Here is a 22,049-nt window from a genome sequence, read left to right as displayed (position 1 = left end):
TTGAAAAAAATTGCCTGCTGACCCCCATTTTTCTTTCGTAAATCTTTTAAATGTATAATGATAAGCCTTCGAAAAAAGTCTTATAAAATTTTAATGACTTTCTAAGTTTTTGAGAACTTCAACTTGTCAATGATTCCTTTATTAATCCCCTATCTGTATCAACTATTTTTTTGAAAAGTTAATTACTTTGAAACTGAGAAGCGAACTCCCTTAAGTTGACCACTAAGCCATGAAAAAGGTCAATCTGCAGTGAACTTTATCAGATGGACATAAAGTAAACTAGAGGCTCTAAAGAGCCTGTGTCACTCACCTTGGTCTATGTGAATATTAAATAAAGGACGCAGATGGATTCATGACAACTTTGTGTTTTGGTGATGGTAATGTGTTTGTTCATCTTACTTTACTGTACTTTCTTGCTGCTAACAATTATCTCTATTTATAATGAACTTGGCCCAGTAGTTTTTGTGGAAAATGTTAGTAAAAATTTACAAATTTTATGAAAATTGTTAAAAGTTGACTATAAAGGACAACAACTCCTTAGGGGATCAATTGACCATTTTGGTCATGTTGACTAATTTTAAGGTATCACTTTGCTGTACATTATTGCTGTTCACAGTTTATATCTATCTATAACAGTATTCAAAATAATAACCAAAAACGGCAAAATTTCCTCAAAATTACCAATTCAGGGGCAGCAACCTAACAACAAATGTCAGATCCAACTGAAAATTTCAGGGCAGATAGATCTTCACCTGATAAACAATTCCCCTTAGCCAGATTTGCTCTAAATGCTTTTGTTTTTGAGTTATAAGCCAAAACTGTATTTTACACCTTTGTTCTAATCTTACTTTGTTGAACATTATTGCTGTTTACAGTTTATCTCTATCTATTATAATATTCAAGATAATAACCAAAAACAGCAAAATTTCCTTAAAATTACCAAACCAGGGGCAGCAACCCAACAATGGGTTGTCCGAAACATCTGAAAATTTCAGGGCAGATAAATCTTGACCTAATAAACAATTTTACCCTATGTCAGATTTGCTCTAAATGCTTTGGTTTTTCAGCCAAAAACTGCATTTTACCCCATGTTCTATTTTTAGCCATGGTGGCCATCTTGGATGGTTGGCCGGGTCACCGGACACATTTTTCAAACTAGTTACCCAAATGATGATTGTGGCCAAGTTTGGTTTCATTTGGCCCAGTAGTTTCAGAGGAGAAGATTTTTGTAAAAGCTAACGACGGACGACGACGGATGACGACAGACGCCAAGTGACCCTTTGGGCCAGGTGAGCTAAAAATGGAAACAGGGAATAGGTCAATGAGACAACAACCAGACCAGAAAACAGCAAAATGGGCCTTCAACAAAGCCAGAAAAACCTGCATTGGGAGGCAGGCTTCAGCTGGCCACTACACAAAAATATGTACTAGTGCACACCAAGCAATAATTCAATGTATCACATATAGTTTTTTAAAGAAACATATGTGTGACATCTGATCAAACATGAAAATACCTGCTGGTTACCTGTTACAGGTAATGTGACTGTTTCCTCTTGTAAAACAGCACCAGTAAGTTCACACTGCCATTTGAGAAGTTTTTTAACTGCACCTGAAATAAAAAAAATTCTATGACATGCGGGTACCCAAATTGCACCTTTATTGACAGTTTTTGTAACCTATGTTTATTTATGCTTTAGACAAAAGTTTTCATTATGTGTTTATTTTGTAGATGTATCATTATTTACTACATAATTTCACCAATTGAATCCACATTTAAATTTGCATCGTCAAAAGTCGAATAATAGAGCTTTTGTTTAATTTCTTTCTTTTGAACAATTGAATATAAGTCTATGCTTACTCTTCATTTTTTGAGAAATGGATACTTATAACATAATTATAATTGCTTATTTTAAAAAGATGACGTTTTTATGACTTTACATGACCACGTTATCTGTACATTTTTTTTTTTCAGTAAACACTTCATCTGTTGATAAATAGTGTGAATATTTTGTGTATATCTAAATATTTTTACCTATGTTGAAAGACATGCATAGTATCAAATCATAAAAATACAAATTGTTTAGTCTCTAGGAAATCTTGTAAGATTTCAGCTGCTACTTTTGCTAAATTGGTGCAATTTGGGTTCTCGGTGCAAGTTGTGTACCGTGACATAAGTTATTTGGGAATCATTAATACATGTATAAATGATGCTTTTTATAGCTGACTAATCGGTATAGGTTTTGCTCATTGTTGGAGTAGATTGTCTCATTGACAATAATATAACAGCTCTACCATTTCTCATATTAAGTAGGAAAATACAAGAAAAACAATGCATTTTAAAGACTGAAGCTCATGAATGTTATTGCAACAGCATGCCATACATCCTCCTTCTCATATCTGACTTTGAAATGAATATGTATGTGCGTAAATCAATAATTCAAGATGGCCTAAATTTTTATTAAAGATTTCTTTGCCTATCAATCAATATTTTCAAATTAAAAAAAGTCAGTGTATTATTATTCTGTAAAAAAAAAAAGATGTATGCATACCATATGTTGTGCTTAACATAAAAACGGTATCTCCTTTTTGTAGACTGGTTCCTTTCACTACAGTGTTAATGGCAGTTGTTGCATTGGTAACCAGAACAAGGTCACTAGGGTCACAACCTGAAATACAAAACAAAATTGAGGAATATGATAAGAAGAACTCAGAAAACAAATAAAAATTTCAAGAGAGCAATCAAGGTCACAAGTCTAAAGAGGACAGATAAAAACAATATTAAGAAGAAGAATGGCCTGTAAATCTTTAATAAGAAAATAAGGGACTCTGATATGACATGCTTGTTTTGCTTTATATACAACAGCATGATAAATTCTGGATACATTGTTACTTAGTGCAGACTCAGCATGCTCAGAGATGTACATATTAATGGCTGGTACAATAGACGTATTTACACTTGTATGCAAATTTGTCCGCCATTACATAAAATCACACAGGTTCCCGTAAACTTTGACATCACAATTCAAAACATTTGACGTCGCAACTAAAAAGTGATTGTTGTTTGACGTCAAAAGGTTATTCGGAGGTGATATAAGGCCATTTGGAGACAAAATACAGCTAAAGACCAAAAGTGTAAATACGTTTATTCATTTCATCCTTAAATACACATGTATTGTAATCTACATGCAAACACTATGTCTATTTCCCTGTGTCAAAATTAAAATTGAATATATAATCAGAACGGGATTTTTATGATACATAACAAAAAGAATACATGCTTTAGAGCATGGAAAATGTACAAATTAAAATACTGTTAAACTAAAATTCTGTTTAAATACATGAATGCTTTTGCCACATTTAACGCTATTTCAAAACAGACCATACAAATGAAAGCTGTTCAGCTAAAGGTTGTTCATGTAATTCTATTATATGTAATCACAAAATTTGCATGATATTGCAGTCTGTGCCAAACTGATTTATGGTTTGTCTGATCGAAAAAGAAATTTGACATTTTTCTTCTATATTTTCAACTAAAAATTCTGAAAATTTCTGTCTGACCAAAAGACATTTTGTCTGACATTTTGTTGGACAGAGAGAGTTTGGAATACACTGATATTGCATTAAAATTTTGAGGTAGATGTTGCTTAATTTTCTATTCTATGGTAAATTGTTAAAACAGTTATGTATTTCAGCAAATAAACATGACAGCTCACTTGTTACATGCAGTTACAACATATCAAATGTAGATTTGTCAGTAAATGGTAGTCAAGGAAACAGAACTGTTTAGGTTGATAATAATAAAGATTAACCACATTTTTTCTAGAGGTTTCTTAAGAAATAATTCATGCAAGCCATACATTTATTGAAAGTTATAAGCCTTATCTTATAGATGGCAGAATAGAACAGCTACACATATTGCACACTTAACATCACTTCATGCTTTTGTTAAATTATTTAAATAACCGTACATGTCCTATTTGAAAATATGATCAAATTAATTCATAAAACACATTTATTTGTTATCCTTTTCACATTTAAGCTGGGCTGTTTATTTTGTTTTACGTCATCCCTCTCTTGTCATGCTAATTATCGATAAATATCAAATTTTATAGCCCTAGCCATGTGAAAAATTTTCAAAAAATCTATGGCTTGCATAAACTATTTCTACCATGAATAAACAATTTCTGCCCGTTGGTGGAATTGGTTGTGCTGTGCAGAATTGCACATATTGTGATAAGTAATAGTAGTTTATTGGTAGGTTATAACTGGATAATATGATTACATAATTATATTTTTAAATCTGATACATGTATTATACTTTCGTTCCAATTCTGTGTTTAAACAACAAACCTACAAATTTAGCTAACCGTCTACTGATATATACCAGATGTGGAATCAATTCTCTGTCAAAGAATCTCAATGGTTGTCTTTCTGTGTAAACCTGCCACTTCTACAATAAAAAAAATTCTAAATAATAAACATCACAATAATTTCTAATTTACCCATTAGCTCAATACCAACAGACTCAACTTTATTGATTGATTGGAGTTTTAACTCCACTTTCAACACTATTGACCTATTTTGTGGCAGTTAGTTTTTACTGATGGGAAATCTTCAGTGCCAGGAGAGAAGAAAACTGACAATCCTAGTCAATTAAGATTTGAGTGTGCCTGCCCCATTTTATACAAATATATCATGCTTACAAGGGGTATTTGCCAAAAATACCGGTTGAGAGGTACAAATTTCCAGAGCCGTTAGGCGAAGGAAATTTGATTACCTCGAAACCGGTATTTTTAGCAAATACCCCTTGTAAGCATGATTTAATTGTTTAATTCCACGGAATGTTCCACCTCAGAAAGTTGATTATAATCAGGTATCTTATGAAACTTCGACTTGAATGTAAATCTATAATTTTTGTACACACTGCAGCTGTGCTATTTGCGAGGTCAAGATGCATTAACAGTATAATCATTTCTTATCATTTTTTTAATGTACAGTCACTGACTGTATATATATCTCCCTTTTTATGACCATAAGCTGGTTCTCGACTGACTACTACACTTTGTTCATCACAGAGCTCCAGATAAGAATTCACAAATTGGGGTTTTTACCCACCATTTTCTTATATAATTGGGTGATAAAGTTTTTTAATTGCATTATCAATTTCAATTCACCCGTCAGGTTAATATCAAATTGGGTTTTTCATCACCGAGCTCCTTAATGTATTGAGTTTTTTCATTGACACAATATTGAAATATTTAGGCAATATCTACCCCTTTTTTCCCCTCTATATGTTTCTTTCTTTTTTTAACTGTTTTATTTGGTTTAGAGTTATGGTGAGGGTTATTTGCTAGCTGTTTTATTTGGTTTATTCACTGAGGAGCAATTGTAGGTGTAAATTGTGTCCCGTTTCAAACCTTTTGCCAGTTTTGTATTTTCTCACAAAAACGGATATGTGTTTTCACAGGCACTCGTCTTATACCTTAAAGTTTATATAATAAATTCTGAGACCAGTGCCTGTGTGCATGGTTTGTATATTCATCAATTCTAACCGTAAAATGAATAAACCAGATGCTCCGCAGGGCGTAGCTTTATACGACCGCAGAGGTTGAACCCTGAACGGTTGGGGCAAGTATGGACACAACATTCAAGCTGGATTCCGCTCTAAATTTGGATTGTGATTAAATAGTTGACACAGCATAGGTTTCTGACACAGAATGAATGTATTCAAATGAACTTAAAATTTGTGATTTCTCTTAGAGCAATTCACTATGCTGTTGAATATTAATCCTCTCAAAAAAATGGTGAAGAAATTTTCTTTTTATTTATGAAATTTCAAATGAGAAAAATTGAACCCAATTTTTTATTCACATCCCCCTTTCCCTTATTCCAAAACTAATTTCAATTAAAATATTCTAATGGAGTTTGCAACAATTACTACTCATTTAAATACATCATAAAATATTAAGATGTAAAAAAACTGCTTGTTATCACTGAATGTTAAAGATTATTTAAATTTATCAGTTGGTAGTAAAAAGTGAATATACATTGTATATAACAAAGATTTAAGTTGATTCTGGACAAAGAAAGATAACTCCAATTAAAAAAAAATCTTGCAGATATTTCTTACTTACTATTCTGGACAAAGAAAGATAACTCTTAATAAAAAAAAAATTTGCTATTTCACAATATTGTGAAATTAGATATTTCTTGCCATTGCACAATACTGTGCAATTGAAAAGACTTGCTATTGCACAATACTTAATATAATAATTTTAGATCCTGATTTGGACCAACTTGAAAACTGGGCCCATAATCAAAAATCTAAGTACATGTTTAGATTCAGCATATCAAAGAGGCCCAAGAATTTAATTTTTGTTAAAATCAAACTTAGTTTCATTTTGGACCCTTTGCACTTTAATTTAGACCAATTTGAAAACGGGACCAAAAATAAAGAATCTACATACACAGTTAGATTCGGCATATTAAAGAACCCCAATTATTCAATTTTGATGAAATCAAACAAAGTTTAATTTTGGACCCTTTGGGCCCCTTTTTCCTAAACTGTTGGGACCAAAACTCCCAAAATCAATACCAACCTTCCTTTTATAGTCATAAACCTTGTGTTTAAATTTCATAGATTTCTATTAACTTATACTAACGCTATGGTGCGAAAACCAAGAAAAATGCTAATTTGGGTCCCTTTTTGGTCCCTAATTCCTAAACTGTTGGGACCGAAACTCCAAAAATCAATACCAACCTTCCTTTTGTGGTCATAAACATTGTGTTTAAATTTCATTGATTTCTATTTACTTTAACTAAAGTTATTGTGCGAAAACCAAGAATAATGCTTATTTGGGCCCTTTTTTTGCCCCTAATTCCTAAACTGTTGAAACCAAAACTCCCAAAATCAATCCCAACCTTTCTTTTGTGGTCATAAACCTTGTGTCAAAATTTCATAGATTTCTATTAACTTAAACTAAAGTTATAGTGCGAAAACCAAGAAAATGCTAATTTGGGCCCTTTTTGGCCCCTAATTCCTAAAATGTTGGGACCAAAACTCCCAAAATCAATACCAGCCTTCCTTTTATGGTCATAAACCTTGTGTTAAAATTTCATAGATTTCTATTCACTTTTACTAAAGTTAGAGTGCGAAAACTAAAAGTATTCGGACGACGACGACGTCAAAATTTGCGGTCGTATAAAAATAGTATATAAACTCTTACACTTGAATGATTTTGTTTTATTCAATTTATATAAATCTGGGTTTAGTTGATTTTTATTTAGAACTTTTGGTTTCTGATGCTTCATCATTTCGTAATTGATTTGGCCTTTCACTTTTTCCAACTGATTTCGTTTTTGATGAAACTCTGTGTTTATTAGTGATGTTCTCGTTATGGTACGCACACACGCCCGTGTGTTCGATGGACGTTTCCTTAAAACACTGGCTGAGTCTTGTTATCATCATAACTTTCCCTCAGCTTTTCAAAAGAAGCCGAAAACATGCTTCTATTCAATATTTTTACCGGACATTCACTTTCGTTTTATTTCAATGTATGTTATGATAAATCCCGAGCAATGCGAAAATAATATGACACACGCTAATTGGATAAACGCCGAGAAGATCGAAATGTTTACAAAAACACATGTACCTATTGAGCAATGGAAAACTCAAACAGGGATCTATTTTTAGAACGACAGGAAATTTCCAATTATAAATATTATAAAAATAGTTAACACGACGACTGTAAACAGATAAGGGTAAATAACGCAAATGGTAGCCAATAAAAGGGTTGAGAACTCATGGTTTTGGCATATTATTGGGTTTTCCGTTGAATTAATTGGGTTGTTGATCCCTTCAATGGACAATTGCATTGGGTTTTCTATTATTTGTATTGCGTGATCACGCAAATACGCAGCTTATCTGGAGCTCTGACTGTCATCAGTTTCAGTGAAGCGTAATACAAGTTGATTTCAGTTTGACAATTCGTTTCCTTTGAGTTTTATTTATGACGTCATTCACAGATTTTTTACGTCATTCGGTTCAAAATCAATAATGATGCTTTTTATCCAAAATTTTTCATCTGGAACCATATATTTGGAATGACCATGAATTTGTCATATATTAGAAAAGAAATAATTCATTGAGTTATTTTTAGACATGGTATTCCCCATCTGCCATGGTATTTGCTAGGGTATTTCCCATCTGCCATTGTATTTGCTAGCAAATACCCCGGCACATAGAATTCCCTAATGGCAAATACCCCGGCAGAGAAAAGAAAATCTCAATACATATAGGAATAGGTGAAAAATACCATGTTTCTCATCCAATCAAAATTCAGCATTATTACATAAGGTGGAATTATACAAAATATCTCACAACCTCAGTGTTACCTGGTTAGTGATACAATAACTTAAAATTAGCATCAACTTTAACCTTGCCACCTATTTTTTCCATGTTCAATTGAGGTTAAGAATCATAATAAATCTGTTAGCTGTAGAACTTTGCTCTTGATCACTTTTTGTTTTGTTATTACAGATATAATGATATTGAAAATGCTGTAAGTTCACAAATTATTGCATGCATTTATTATTTTGATTTTGTCATTTAGACTTAAACAAGTGAAACTGCGAACTACTGCTCACTGATGATACCCCCACCGCAAGTGGATAATATTAATAGTGTAAAAATATGCAAGTGTTCGGTAAACAGGAAGTTGTCTAGTGATGAATCTGAAAACGCATCATACAGTATAGCTGACTTATATAAATCTTGAAACCAAATTTCAGAAATCCTTGTATTGTAGTTCCTGAGAAAAATGTGACGAAAATTTTCAACTTGGCTATCATGTGTAAAATCATACAAGTGTTCGGTAAACAGGAAGTTGTCAAGTGATCAATCTGAAAACGCAACACACGGTATAGCTGATTTAGATAAACCCTGTAACCAAATTTCAGAAATCCTTGTATTGTAGTTTCTGAGAAAAATGCGACGAAAAATATTCATGGGACGGACAGACTGACTGACCGACTGACAGACAGAGGTTAAACAGTATATCCCCCTTTTTTTAAAGCGGGGGTATAAAAAAATGTGAATTTAATTTTTATGATTTTGAGAAATATATAACTGTCAAATTGCCTTTTATCACTCCAACCCAATTAACTAATTATAATTCTAACCAAGCACATTTTTTAAAAATTTTAATTAGTTCTGAAATTTTACATGGACTATTTCGTCATGTAATTTATTCCGTATACTATAGATTCATTATTATTTGCTGGATACCAATTTTTGTGGGTTTCCTGGGTACAGGTGATAAATAATTTTAATATTCAATGAATTACATATTTATACAGGCTTTGTATGCAAAGATTGTCAAAACCATGAAATCAAATATCCACCAACATGCAAGTTTTTGTCAATACACAAAAATTGATACCCTAGAAATTAAATAAACCCACAGTACACTTTTCTCCAAAAAAATCGTCTTACCTGTGCTGCTTCCATGGCTTGTTTGAGAACACCTCCAAAAGCTCCATGGTTTATAAAAGTACAGTTGTCCTGAAAAAAAAGATTAAATAAAAGTTAAGAAAAATAAATCAGTTTTAATATGGTTTGGTTTTTATTCAATATTTTATTTTGTTCTTTGCTAATAAGTTTTTATTACAATGCATATTTACCTAGTTTTTACCATCAAAAGATACATTTTAAACTAAATCATTAAAAACCTGTAGCAGTCACTCAGCTAAGAATAAAATCTCCATTAAAAGAAATTTCAATATTTATTTATTTTGTTTGCACTGCAGATCTACATGCATACAAGTTGCATCAGAACATATACAGTATTTCTCTAATTAAAATTAATTTGTTTCTAATTTTTCAATACATGTTGTGTGGCTCAAAGAACACTTATTGATATTTTATTGTCTTCATTTTGCCAAATCCTCTATACAAACCATAAATTGAACGATTTGATTTTTTTCCCAAAATATTTATTTTAGCATATGGGAGATAACTCATGTGAATTGATGTCAAAACTACCATTATCAACACACAATAGTTGTCTCCCATAAGTAATTGGTAGGTTTCTAGGAGGAAATTGTGTACTATTAGCTTTTAAGATGTCTAGATTTACTTCCATGGAAGAATTAAATTTGAAATGAATTACTGTACATTCCTACCAACTATTCAAAGTAAAATAAACCAAAATATTCAAAAATTAAATTTCAATCATTTCAAGTAAAGATAAACAACTTAAAGATGACCTTTTTCAGTTTCCTTAATGGATCTGAATATAAAGTATTCCTAAAGAAAGTATAAAATGATAACTTTTGATTAAATTATATTATTACTTTGATTCATTTATTTTCATCGGTATCAATTTCGTGGATTGCGGAAATCTTGCATGTTCATGAATATTAAATTTCATGGTTTTGCCGAAGTCTGCATTAAGCCTATAAAATTTGCTATACGTTGAACATTTAATTTCTTGATTCACATGTACCAATGAAAGCCACGAAAAATTTGTATCCAACGAAAAATAATGAATCCACAGTAGAATCAAACTACCTCTAAGTAGAAGTGACTTTTTTTGCACTTTCTACCAAACTGAAATTCATCATTCTCTGTATCCTTGAATACTGGTAAATCTATAGGTATTCTTGGAGGACTGTATTCTTCCTGTAAATGATAAGTAAGTGTTATCTGTGAAAATTGAGTACATCTGAAACATAATGAAAGTATTCTATAATGCAGTAGAAAAATAACTGTTTGACAATTTAGTTTTAAAAGCTTATATATACATATTTATCGCTATTTTGTACATTTTTTCTTTGTCAAATTGATCTCTTTTTGTGATAATTTTTCATATCATGCTACTCGCTTGAGATGGAAAATTATCGCTAGAAACTAAGCAGGCATGTGGCGTTGCTAACTAAATTGACATGAAATTGACAACATCGTCATAGGTAAAATAGCAATAAACAGATTATCATTGGTCATCTCAACTCCATTGCCTTTCTCGCTTGAGCTGGGACAAAGATAATCTATAAATATCATATTCATAAAAATTGACAACAAGATTGCATGATTACGGAAAAGAATAAAACCAATAAAACATTATATATATAGTTGCCAAGTGACATGATATAGTGTGTGATTAGCTTATAAGATTTTTTGACTTTCTATCGCTCAAATTCACTAAGGGGAAATGTTCACAGAAAGAGGTTGCTTTCAGGACCTGTACCATTGTCTAAAAAGCTGGTTGCTAAGTGAAAACGATGTGTACATACCACGATTCAAGATTTCAAGATAATATATATTTGGGAGTTCTTTTAAATATGCATTTAATTTTTTTTTTTTATATGCAGATATAAATATTTGTACTTTTTACTTTATAATATAAACCAAACAAGTTTTTTTTTCTACACTGACATCTGTAGAATAATTTACTTCATTTAAATAATAAATAACAAAACTAATTTGTAAAAGATAACAAAATTAATTGTTCTCAGTCTAAAATACCTCTGATAAACTAATTGTGCCTTGAACATTTGATGCGTGGAACGACCCAAAATCTCTTTTGTTGTCAGTCATTGTGTCTTTTCTGTATCACTGCAATTTTTTTAACACACCAATATACCAGTTTGCATTGAGCAGCATACAAAAAAATGAACTTATTCCAAACCTGAAAAGAAAAAAAACAAACTGCATACATGTAGTTTCTTTATTATATATATATACATATTTAAAAACCGATCCACACCTAGATAGGTTGAATGTTGATTGTTGCTATTTTTAGACACTACATATTCAAGACCATCATGACCATATATATGTATGAGAATTTGGACCATACATAACATTTTTACACACATGTTCTAGACCATAGGCAAACTTCTTAAAAATTCACATATGATACTGTCCGAATGTATGCTTGCGGTCTGTCTCATTTTAAGAAGTTGGTCAAGTTTATTAGATACAATTGTATATATTACAGATCAATTTAACTGAAATCTGTAAACATTGATCATGATTGATACATGAAATAAAAACTTATATCTAAACTATTTTAAAATGTCACTTTATTTCATCTGTTAACACGTTTAAGCTTCTGTATTGAATATGTCAGTATACATGAAATTTAATTATGCTCAATGAAATTTAAATTATAGGAAGTAAACATAATTCAGAATAGGAACTTTACTACAAAACCGTCAAAGATACTGGACAGATATCATGGATATTATAAAAAAATAAATCTATTGCAAATACAAAATAATTTTACACATTATAAATAAAACTTGTCAAAAACTGTATAAATGCAGACTGAAAAAGGTAGCTTTGTTACTCCAAGAATATCTATCATGCAGTTGTTGATAGAATCTGTCCTGATTAGTTTGTAGGGTTGATGACTGTATAATTGATAAAGATGCAAGTTTGTACAAACTTCCATGTGAATTTGGCATTATTTAGAACTCTTATTATGATATGGTTGATCATACTGATATAAAACTTATGACAAGCAAAATAGAAACTGCACATTTGAACCAGACAGCTTTTAATTGTATGGGCTGAGCAAAACAAGCAAGTTTTTCTCATGCTAGCAAAGCAACATGCATGAACAAAATATCTGACATTCCTTGTGGCAGCAAGTGTCAATATGGGTGAGACTGTGCCACAATAACATGAATAAGATTCAGATAGACAATTACTGAATTAGATAAATATTTATTTCAATTAATTAATGCTTACCATTTTACTTTATTCATCTTATTGCAATAATATCAAATTGTACAACATAACAAAATTTGATACCTTCATGACGAATAACGGTAAAATTTCTTGCCGAATGATGTTAACGTTAATTTTTAGGGTATCCGGTTTGTTCGCGTCCAATACACTTTCGCACCCTTCACGTTCGCACCTCGCACGTTCGCACCCAAGGCCCGTTCGCACTCTACACGTTCGCGCCCAATTTTAATTAAAATTCCAGTTGAATAATTGGAAAATCATGATTGTTCTTATAAATTGCTTTGGTGTAAGTAAACATTCAAGATTTTAAATGAAAAACACAAAAGATAATTGTTTTAAACAGCTTGGTCCCTTTGATCTGAAACAATAAAATATAGTAATACACTATTATAACCAAAACATGATCAAATTTATTCAACACACAAAAAAAAACGTAGTCAGAATCTTACTTTATTTTGAAACAATTCAATGAAACATAGTTATAGCAATACACCACAGTCGCTTGAATTTTAGTGATATGTGTATGAAAAAAAATTAAAAAAAATACTGTTATATGCAGTCGCTTGAATTTTAGTGATATATGTATGAAATTTTTTTTTTTAAAATACTGTTATTATACATATAACAGTATATTTTTTTTTTTTTTTTCATACCTATATCACTAAAATTCAAGCATTTTTCAAAAAAAAAATTCATACATATATCACTAAAATTCAAGCGACTGTGAATACACTAACCAAAACATGATTAAGAGTTATTCAACACAAAATAAAACGTTGACAGAATCCCACTTTATTTAGAAAGGATTAATTTTTTTTAACAATACACGATTCAAAACATGATTAAGATTTATTCAACACACAATGCTGTCTCACTTTATTTTGAGACAATGACAACAAATATAAGAATACACTTGCCAAAACTTGATTACAAAGCTATAGTTATTAAACACAAAACCAATTAAAATTGTGCGTGAACATGTAGGGTGGGAACAGACTTTGGGTGCGAACATGTAGGGTGCAAAAGTGAAAGGGGGCGAACATGAGTTGGTTCGAACATGAATGGGCGCGAACAGACCGGATTTATTTTTAGTGCATGACGATAAAATGTGCACTTTCTTTTAATCGATAAAACAAACGAATGATTTTGACGAATCACTTTAATTTTTTTCCAAAAATAACAGTAACTATAATTATTTGAGACCTCTGACCAATCACGGTAAGGATATTTAGATGAATCACGGTTAATTTTTATCAATTTGACACTATCAGAGGCTGAAAATCACCGTTTGACATCTGACGGTAACATATGGTAAAGGGCATTACCATGGTTATCACCCTCATACTACCTAACAGAATGCATACATGTGAACCTCCCGACGGGAGTACAAAACTCCCGTTTTCAGGGGTCTCCTCCCGTCCTCCCGTTTAGGAGAAAAAACTCCCGTGTATGAAATATTTCATGAATGAAAATTTTCAGACACCATATTTGATAATTTCATACTACTGTACGGGTGTAATTGACACCTGTGTTAAATTTTACCTGTACATCAAAGAAGATGACTAATTAATTGGTTTCACTTGACAGCTGGGGTGTCAAACATACTGGTAATCAACGATGTTTACCTCTGGCTAACTGCCGTTGTGTTATAAAAACGATGTGTATTGGTAATATTGAAATACATTTTTGTTACTTCCCTTTGTTTTATCCTGTTTTCAGTTATTTTGCTTTTAAAAATGTAAATTGTAAAAAGACTATAAATGATTAATATTTTAATCAAATAATTATAAAATGATGTTGATTAAATGAATTTAAATGTTTTGTGACAAATAAAAAAATATAAATTTATAAATTATTTTAGCAATCTAGACCTCCTTTCAAGGATTAAATTGAAGTTTATATTATAAAATTTTTCATAAAATATCTTCACTTATCTTATCTTATTATAAATCTGTTTAGCCTATGGAACTGAAATATACAATATGTACATTTAGACTATAGTCCAGTCAATCTAGCATAAATTTGACCCTAACCTGAAAGTAATTGCAACAGAAGATTTTTGAGTTTTAATCTTTAGCATTATACCCCAAATATACACAGTAAAAAGTCCCAAAAAATCTAACTTGAGGAAAATTAAAAAAATCCCCATTTAAAATTCCTATGGAGCTTTGCATTGAAAAGGGAAATAACTCTTGCAAAAAAGGCAGAAATATCACTAAAAATTGATACAAAATTATAACTTTACCGCTTCTATTCATCAGAATGTACCGATTCTTGATTTTTTAGTGGTCTTTAGAGTATAACAAACAACTCTAAAGGTGTTTTCGTATATTTTATCAAGCTATAATCTAGATTTCGTAATTTATTAGTTGACCATTTATTGAATTTTTCAACATGTCAAGATAAAGAATCTCAAATTTAATAAAAATAATTAAGCATGTATTCTTCTTTTTGTGGTTTAAAGTTTCTTAAGATAAGTAAGTTGCTGGAAAAATATAATATAAAGATATAAACAATACCAAATTTTCACATTATTTTTTCAAAATGGTTACAAAGCTTCAAATTTGCAATTTCTTGAATGAAAAATGTGCGAAAAAAATAAAAACTACCCATAACACTTCAGTTTTGTACATTTCATGAGATGGAGACTATATATAATTTAGTCAAATACAAACTTATAACCCAATCAAAGTATCATACTATACATAAATTTCAAGAAAAACAACCAAAAACTGACCAAAAAAGACTAATTTTTGCAAGAGTTATCTCCCTTCCCAATGTTAATTTCCATTGAAAATCTAAAATGCTGATTTTGAGTTTTCCTCAAGTTAGATTTTATGGGACTTTTTTCTGTGTTTATAAAGGGCATAATACTATAGATTAGAACTAAAACATTTTCTGTTGCAATTAGTTTGAGGTTAAATCTTAGTTTGACTGGACTACTAATAAACGCTCTAGTTAGTTTAATTGGGATTATAATACCCTGGGATTAGATGTTAGAATATAAAAGATTTTATTATGTAAGCTAGAAATAGCAAAAACATTTTACACTGTTTAAGTCTTTTTAAGTTTTCTACAATTATGACTTTCATAATGCTTATAAAAGCCATACAGTACTACTGTAAGTGTTTGTTATTTTTTAAATTAATTTATGATGTTGCAAACAAACATGTAGAGCTTATTTCTTTCTTATTTGTCTATACATTTACCAATGATAAGGAGATGGAGACATGAATAAAAATCTATACAGATATTTAAGATAAATAAATATAATGATTTATTTGCAAGCAATGAACAATCATTTATCAAAAACAAAACAAAACTAAACAGAAAACAGATTCTTCTTAATATTTTATTTTATTCAAATAGAAAGGCAATAAGGGTACTGTAAACATATTACAATTTGTATAAAAAACACAATTTCTACACCATATGGTTACATTTGTGACAAAATTTATGTCGATAAAAAACCTCCTGATCTGAGTCCTCATCTCCTGACCAAAATTTCCAAATCTCCTGATCTGAGTTTCACAGTCCATCACATGTATGAGAATGACGATTATGAAAGTGCTGGAAACTTTTAATAGAGCAGGGATACAGGTTCGTCTTCTATTTTGTAAATGATGTCATAAAGGCATGCAAAATTGATGATCTTTTCTGGTGAAACAGTGAAAGACACGATTCTAGAAATGACCTGTACAGGACATACAGTGTGATAATAGTCCAAATAATTCTGAGTCTTGAAACTGAAAGGCTATTATACTTTTCCCTTTGATGCCCAACAGCTTGTAAGGGGTCAAAGACTCACAGTCAAAGCAAAAATAGAATAAGCATAATAATTTGAACTAAGTGTGATATATACATGTATTCTACATAACGCAATAGATCATGGTGGTGCTCCAAAGAAAAGGAGTCGTCTGTACAACTTCATTTACCAAACAGAGGGGGGGGACACTTAAAACAAGCTAATAAAACAGTGTTTCATGATTGTTTAACAGATGGATTTTGTTTTTGTTTTGTTGTTTTTGACATTTAGATATGTCTTATCAACACTTTTAGCATGTTTGTTGCAGTTTTGGTACCTTCTGGTCCCTCCGAATCGTTGATGGGAATATCAAAATTGTTCACTGGATCACAAAAAACTATCACTAGAAACCCAATTCATTTCTTTTTTTATATTGAAGCGCACCAGAACGAACGTAATTTTGTGTGTTTTAATGAAATTTTAGTTCTTTTTTAAAACTAAAAAATAGATATTACAAATTGAAATTATTCTCAGAGCATAATATCATGTCATTGCAATGTTTCAATGCTAAGTTGTTTTTAAATAATTTCTATTTTAGTACATTATGCTTTACTATTCTTTTAATTTTATTTCTTGTACTTAGTATCCCACTAAGGGGAGGGTCTAAAACGCGGAAGTGGAAAACGCTGAAGTGAAAAAGCGGTGTATTATAACTAATATCTCTGGAACCGCTTAAGCTAAATCAATAAATAAAAGTGATTCTGAAAGCTATTACAATGGGCTATAAGATTAAATTAAAAAAATAAATTTGAATATGCTTTTTAACCGAAAAGTTGACCGGAAGTGTTTCTTAGTGTGACTTTGACAACACATTTTTGAACAGTAAAACTTATATTCACGAAAAAGCATATAACCCGGTCAAAGTCTGTAAATTGATTCTTATAGACATTTGAATGACGAATAATATGATATAAAGAAAAAAATAAATATATTGCTATAAAAGGGCAAAAAGTTGACCGGAAGTCACCCTTGTATATAAATGATGAAGTCAAATTTTCAACTTTGAATTAAAATTCCAAAAAAAATAAAAATCCCGGTCAAAGTCTGTAAATTGATTCTTAAAGACATTTAAATGACAAATAATATGATATAAAGAAAAAAATAAATATATTACCATAAAAGGGCAAAAAGTTGACCGGAAGTCACCCTGGTATACCAATATTGAAGTGAAATTTTCAACTTTGAACTAAAATTCACAAAAATATAAAAAGCCCGGTCAAAATCCAGAACATGATTCTTAAAGACAATTTAATAATAAATGATTTGATATAAATAACAATAAAAATATATCAAACTAAAATTGCAGAAACTTGACCTTTGTCCTAGCTTGTGTTTTAATCTTGACCCCCTTTTATGAAAAAAAAAATAATGACTAAAACTAGATATAAAATACTTGTCATTTTTATTTCATTATATCAAATTTCAAAAGTAATATAGCATACTTATCATTTCTGATATTTCATATTTTTCATTTAGATATTAACAACCCTCCTCCTTTTTCACCCGGGCTTGGGACCGGCGTTGGTGGAGTTATTGTTTTTTTTTTGTTTTTTTTTCTTATTTTGTTTTATTATTTATTGATACACTACACTCTTTGACATTAATTTATCTATTTATTATCTATTTTATGAAGGAAAAATAATGTTCAAATTAATTTCAAGAATAGGTATTGTGATTAATTTACATTTTTTTAAATTAACATTTTTAAAAATTTATTTCAAATTTATCAAAACTGTATATCGTGGCCTGTAAATTTCTTTAAAATTTCAGTTAAACTATTTATGTACTTCGCAGAACCAGCTGTTTCCTTTCATATCTTTTGCACAAGACCGATGTGCCCAGACATCACACATTTAACGCCCTGTTTTTCCTTCACAACCTACCATATTCTCTATTGTATCGGGTTTTCCACAGTCACAGTTTATTGAGATTATGTGGGTTTTAGTTTTCAGATTTAACTAACGACATTATTTGTTTGTGTTGACTCTAACCCTTTACTAATTTTTGCAGCCAAAATATGAAAACAAGTAGAAGAGGATTCACATTGACATGTTTCTTTTGGAAAAAGAGTTACACAGTATTTTCCTTTCCTGTCATTTACAATAAACGCACCTTGTTGTGGAACCAAAGTTATTAAATTATTGTCAACAATAAATCGTGCCAAACTTTGTTGACTGCTATCATGCAGTTGGGTATTCTATGACAGGTTGTTGATTAGCTACTACCTCATTATTTTCTAATTTGACCTGATTAGTACTAGACGTGTTCTCATCAGAGTTTGTTTGTTGATTTCCTGTGAATTTAAATTGCCTAAAGGATCAGTGTCAGATTTGAAAGAATTAGACTGAAAAAGTGGCTTGTCGTTTTTTAAATATTCAATTACTTCATCAGGACTTACAATTCTTTTTGGAAAAATAACATCTGATGGTGAAATGAATGCTCTACTAAACTCTTTTTTCAAATGATAATTTCCTAAACCAGAACGTCCACGTAAAATTTCATAATTCTCAAAATTGTGTATGTAATAAAAACCCAAAGCCAGTAAATCTACTGGTAGCTCTTTCCAATCATTTTCTCTTTTTAAAACGGCATTCATACTCTCGGAAAGATTGTTTGTTATTCCAGAATAAGGATCAAACATGCCGGGATATTTTTCAATTAACCATTTACCAGAGTGATTTTGAATTGCCGGACATATATGTTTATTGAAATGTTCTAAAACTACGGGAGTCCATTTTGATGTTAATTTCAATTTTGTGTCTAAAAATTCTGCTTCATTATCCGAATGCAACATCTGATTCAAATGATCTATATAGATTTTAATATTATCACTATCAACTTTGCCTTTTAACCAGAATTTAAAATCTTCTTTTATATGATTCCAACAAAACATAATCGGACAATTTGGAAACGTATCTCGAATAGCTCTTTTTAAACCTGGTTCTTGGTCAATGACAAAAGGAATTTTTTTTTATCTATTCTAGGAATTTTATCTTTCAAAAATTTAAACAAAACTTCATGCCATTTAGCGTTTTTACGTTCATGGATCAAGAATGCCAAAGGAACAAGTGGCGTTTCGTCAAATATGACATGTTTGAAAACTATCGGTGATACATAACAATCCCCAAGTTTAAAAGTTGTGTAATAAACTAAGTAAACTGGGTCTTCAGTTTTAAGCTCAATTATATCTTTGAATGTGTTTATGATTTCGGGGAGTGCCACAACAGCGTAAAGATCTGGATATACTAAAACTTCAGAAACAAACCCATCTAACTGATATGCCAAAAGTACTAAATTATATATGTCATCTTTTGATAAGGCCTTTTCTTGCCTGTCTTTACTTAAAATATTTTTTACCTGTTTTGTATTTCGGGGATTTGCTACGGCTTGGTGCGACCCGTCTACATCGTTTGTACAAATCATTTTTTTATAAACCTTATGTGGATTACCCTCTTTTTCTTTAATGGTATCAATAACTGAAGGCATAGTACGAACAAATTCAGTATCATGTTTACTATTTCCATTTTAAAGTTTATTCTTTAAGAATCAATTTACAGACTTTGACCGGGATTTTTATTTTTTTTGGAATTTTAGTTCAAAGTTGAAAATTTGACTTCATCATTTATATACAAGGGTGACTTCCGGTCAACTTTTTGCCCTTTTATAGTAATATTTTTTTTCTTTTTTTTCTATCATATTATTTGTCATTTAAATATCTTTAAGAATCAATTTACAGACTTTGACCGGGTTATATGCTTTTTCGTGAATATAAGTTTCAATGTTCAAAAATGTGTTGCCAGAGTCACACTAAGAAACACTTCCGGTCAACTTTTCGGTAAAAAAGCATATTCAAATATATATTTTTTTAATTTAATCTTATAGCCTATTATAATAGCTTTCATAATCACTTTTATTTATTGATTTAGCTTAAGCGGTTCCAGAGATATTAGTTATAATACACCACTTTTTCACTTCCGCGTTTTCCACTTCCGCGTTTTAGACCTTCCCGTATCCTTTATCCGGGTACACGACAACTCGTACTTTCGGCAAGTCGTACTTAACCAACTCGTACCCTATTTTTACCAACTCGTAACCATGTTTTATTTGATATTATTTATCTAGTTTATATGATATGCATATTGTTTGCACATTAAAATAATTATGACTACACAATATGCTAATCAGTGGTCATTAGTGGATAACATACCTACAAAAATAGAATGGATTTGTTAAAAGTCGAATAAACAGAGAGAAGTAAATGAAAACAAAAAATCGGTATAAGTGCGGCACTATGAACATCAAAGACCGTTGAGTTATACTTAAACAATCACCATCCTCACCGAAAAGAAAATGCATGGCTTAAACGTTGAAAAAAACAAGTTTTGAGAAACCCATATTACTATTATTAATAGCAACAAAGCCTTGTAAAAATGTTTTATGATAAAACTCTTACAATGTGTGTGTAAATATTAGTGATACTAGTAGGTTTTTTTTAATACGTCTCTCATAATTCTTCTAAATATTGGCTTAATTTTTGTTTTAACTTTTATACTTTTACAAGCCAAATGTGCTACTGTTTAATTGATGTCAATACGTATATAAATGATAGTAGTATTGTGATGAAATATACATTTTAAAATATTGTGCAAACGTACATGCAGAAAGATTAGATCAGACATGAAGTTGTTTTGATAACGGTTAATTAATGGCACACTTCGTGTGTGAATAAGGGCCGATTTACTGGTAATCGACATGCTTCAGGTGTGAAACAATGATCAATGAATCACCGGCACGCGAACTGCAATACATAATTTGTTTATTAAAGTGTCACATATTACTTGTGATTTCTTATAGGTTAAAAAATTATCAATAATGTTTAAATATACGTGATGTCAAGTGCCTTTGCATAGAATTGTAAGTAAATTGAATTATGAAATAAAATTATCTATCATAATTATAAAAAAATAAACCAATACATTTTAATTCTTATAGGCATTTATAAAGAGTTGTATAATCAGCTAGTACAACAGGAAGAAGAGATAAATATTTACTACTTACACGAAAAAACTAAGACATGTTCAACGCAGTGTTCACTAAAAAATATCCTTTTCATATTCTATATGGATCTACCTCAGGGTGCATTGGGATACTTCAGGGAGTTAAAATATCCATATCTACGGATATAAACGTAGAAAACTTGTATTATAATGCTAAAAAAATATAGGGTACGACTTAGTAGAAGTACGAGTTGGTAGAAGTACGAGTTGCCGAAAGTACGAGTTGGCTGAGTACGAGTTGCCGAAAGTACGAGTTGACATGTATCCCTTTATCCTTCTCTTTCATGAATTTGACCTACCGAATTAGACTATTTACCGGATTTGTAATCACATAAGCAACACGACGGGTGCCGCATGTGGAGCAGGATCTGCTTACCCTTCCGCCCGGAGCACCTGAGATCACCCCTAGTTTTTGGTGGGGTTCGTGTTGTTT

General features: G+C 30.8%; 1 protein-coding gene across 1 annotated transcript in view; it reads right to left on the bottom strand.

Annotated features, from left to right (window-relative positions):
- The window catches only part of LOC134686854 (uncharacterized), a 30,062-nt gene extending 13,178 nt beyond the window's left edge, over positions 1-16,884 (bottom strand). Inside the window, exons 1-7 of the mRNA XM_063546668.1 lie at positions 16,837-16,884; positions 11,525-11,687; positions 10,571-10,681; positions 9,494-9,562; positions 4,351-4,450; positions 2,550-2,666; positions 1,515-1,609 (exon numbers count right to left, since the gene is read on the bottom strand). Coding sequence (XP_063402738.1) covers positions 1,515-1,609; positions 2,550-2,666; positions 4,351-4,450; positions 9,494-9,562; positions 10,571-10,681; positions 11,525-11,596 — 564 coding nt within the window. The 5' untranslated portion in view covers positions 11,597-11,687; positions 16,837-16,884. The remainder of the gene's footprint in view (positions 1-1,514; positions 1,610-2,549; positions 2,667-4,350; positions 4,451-9,493; positions 9,563-10,570; positions 10,682-11,524; positions 11,688-16,836) is intronic.
- Positions 16,885-22,049: the final 5,165 nt, after the last annotated feature.

This window comes from Mytilus trossulus, chromosome 10 (genome assembly GCF_036588685.1).
Source record: "Mytilus trossulus isolate FHL-02 chromosome 10, PNRI_Mtr1.1.1.hap1, whole genome shotgun sequence".
Lineage (NCBI taxonomy): Eukaryota > Metazoa > Mollusca > Bivalvia > Mytilida > Mytilidae > Mytilus > Mytilus trossulus.
Note: the sequence above shows the minus strand (reverse complement) of the source record. Positions and strands in the feature narration are given on the sequence as shown.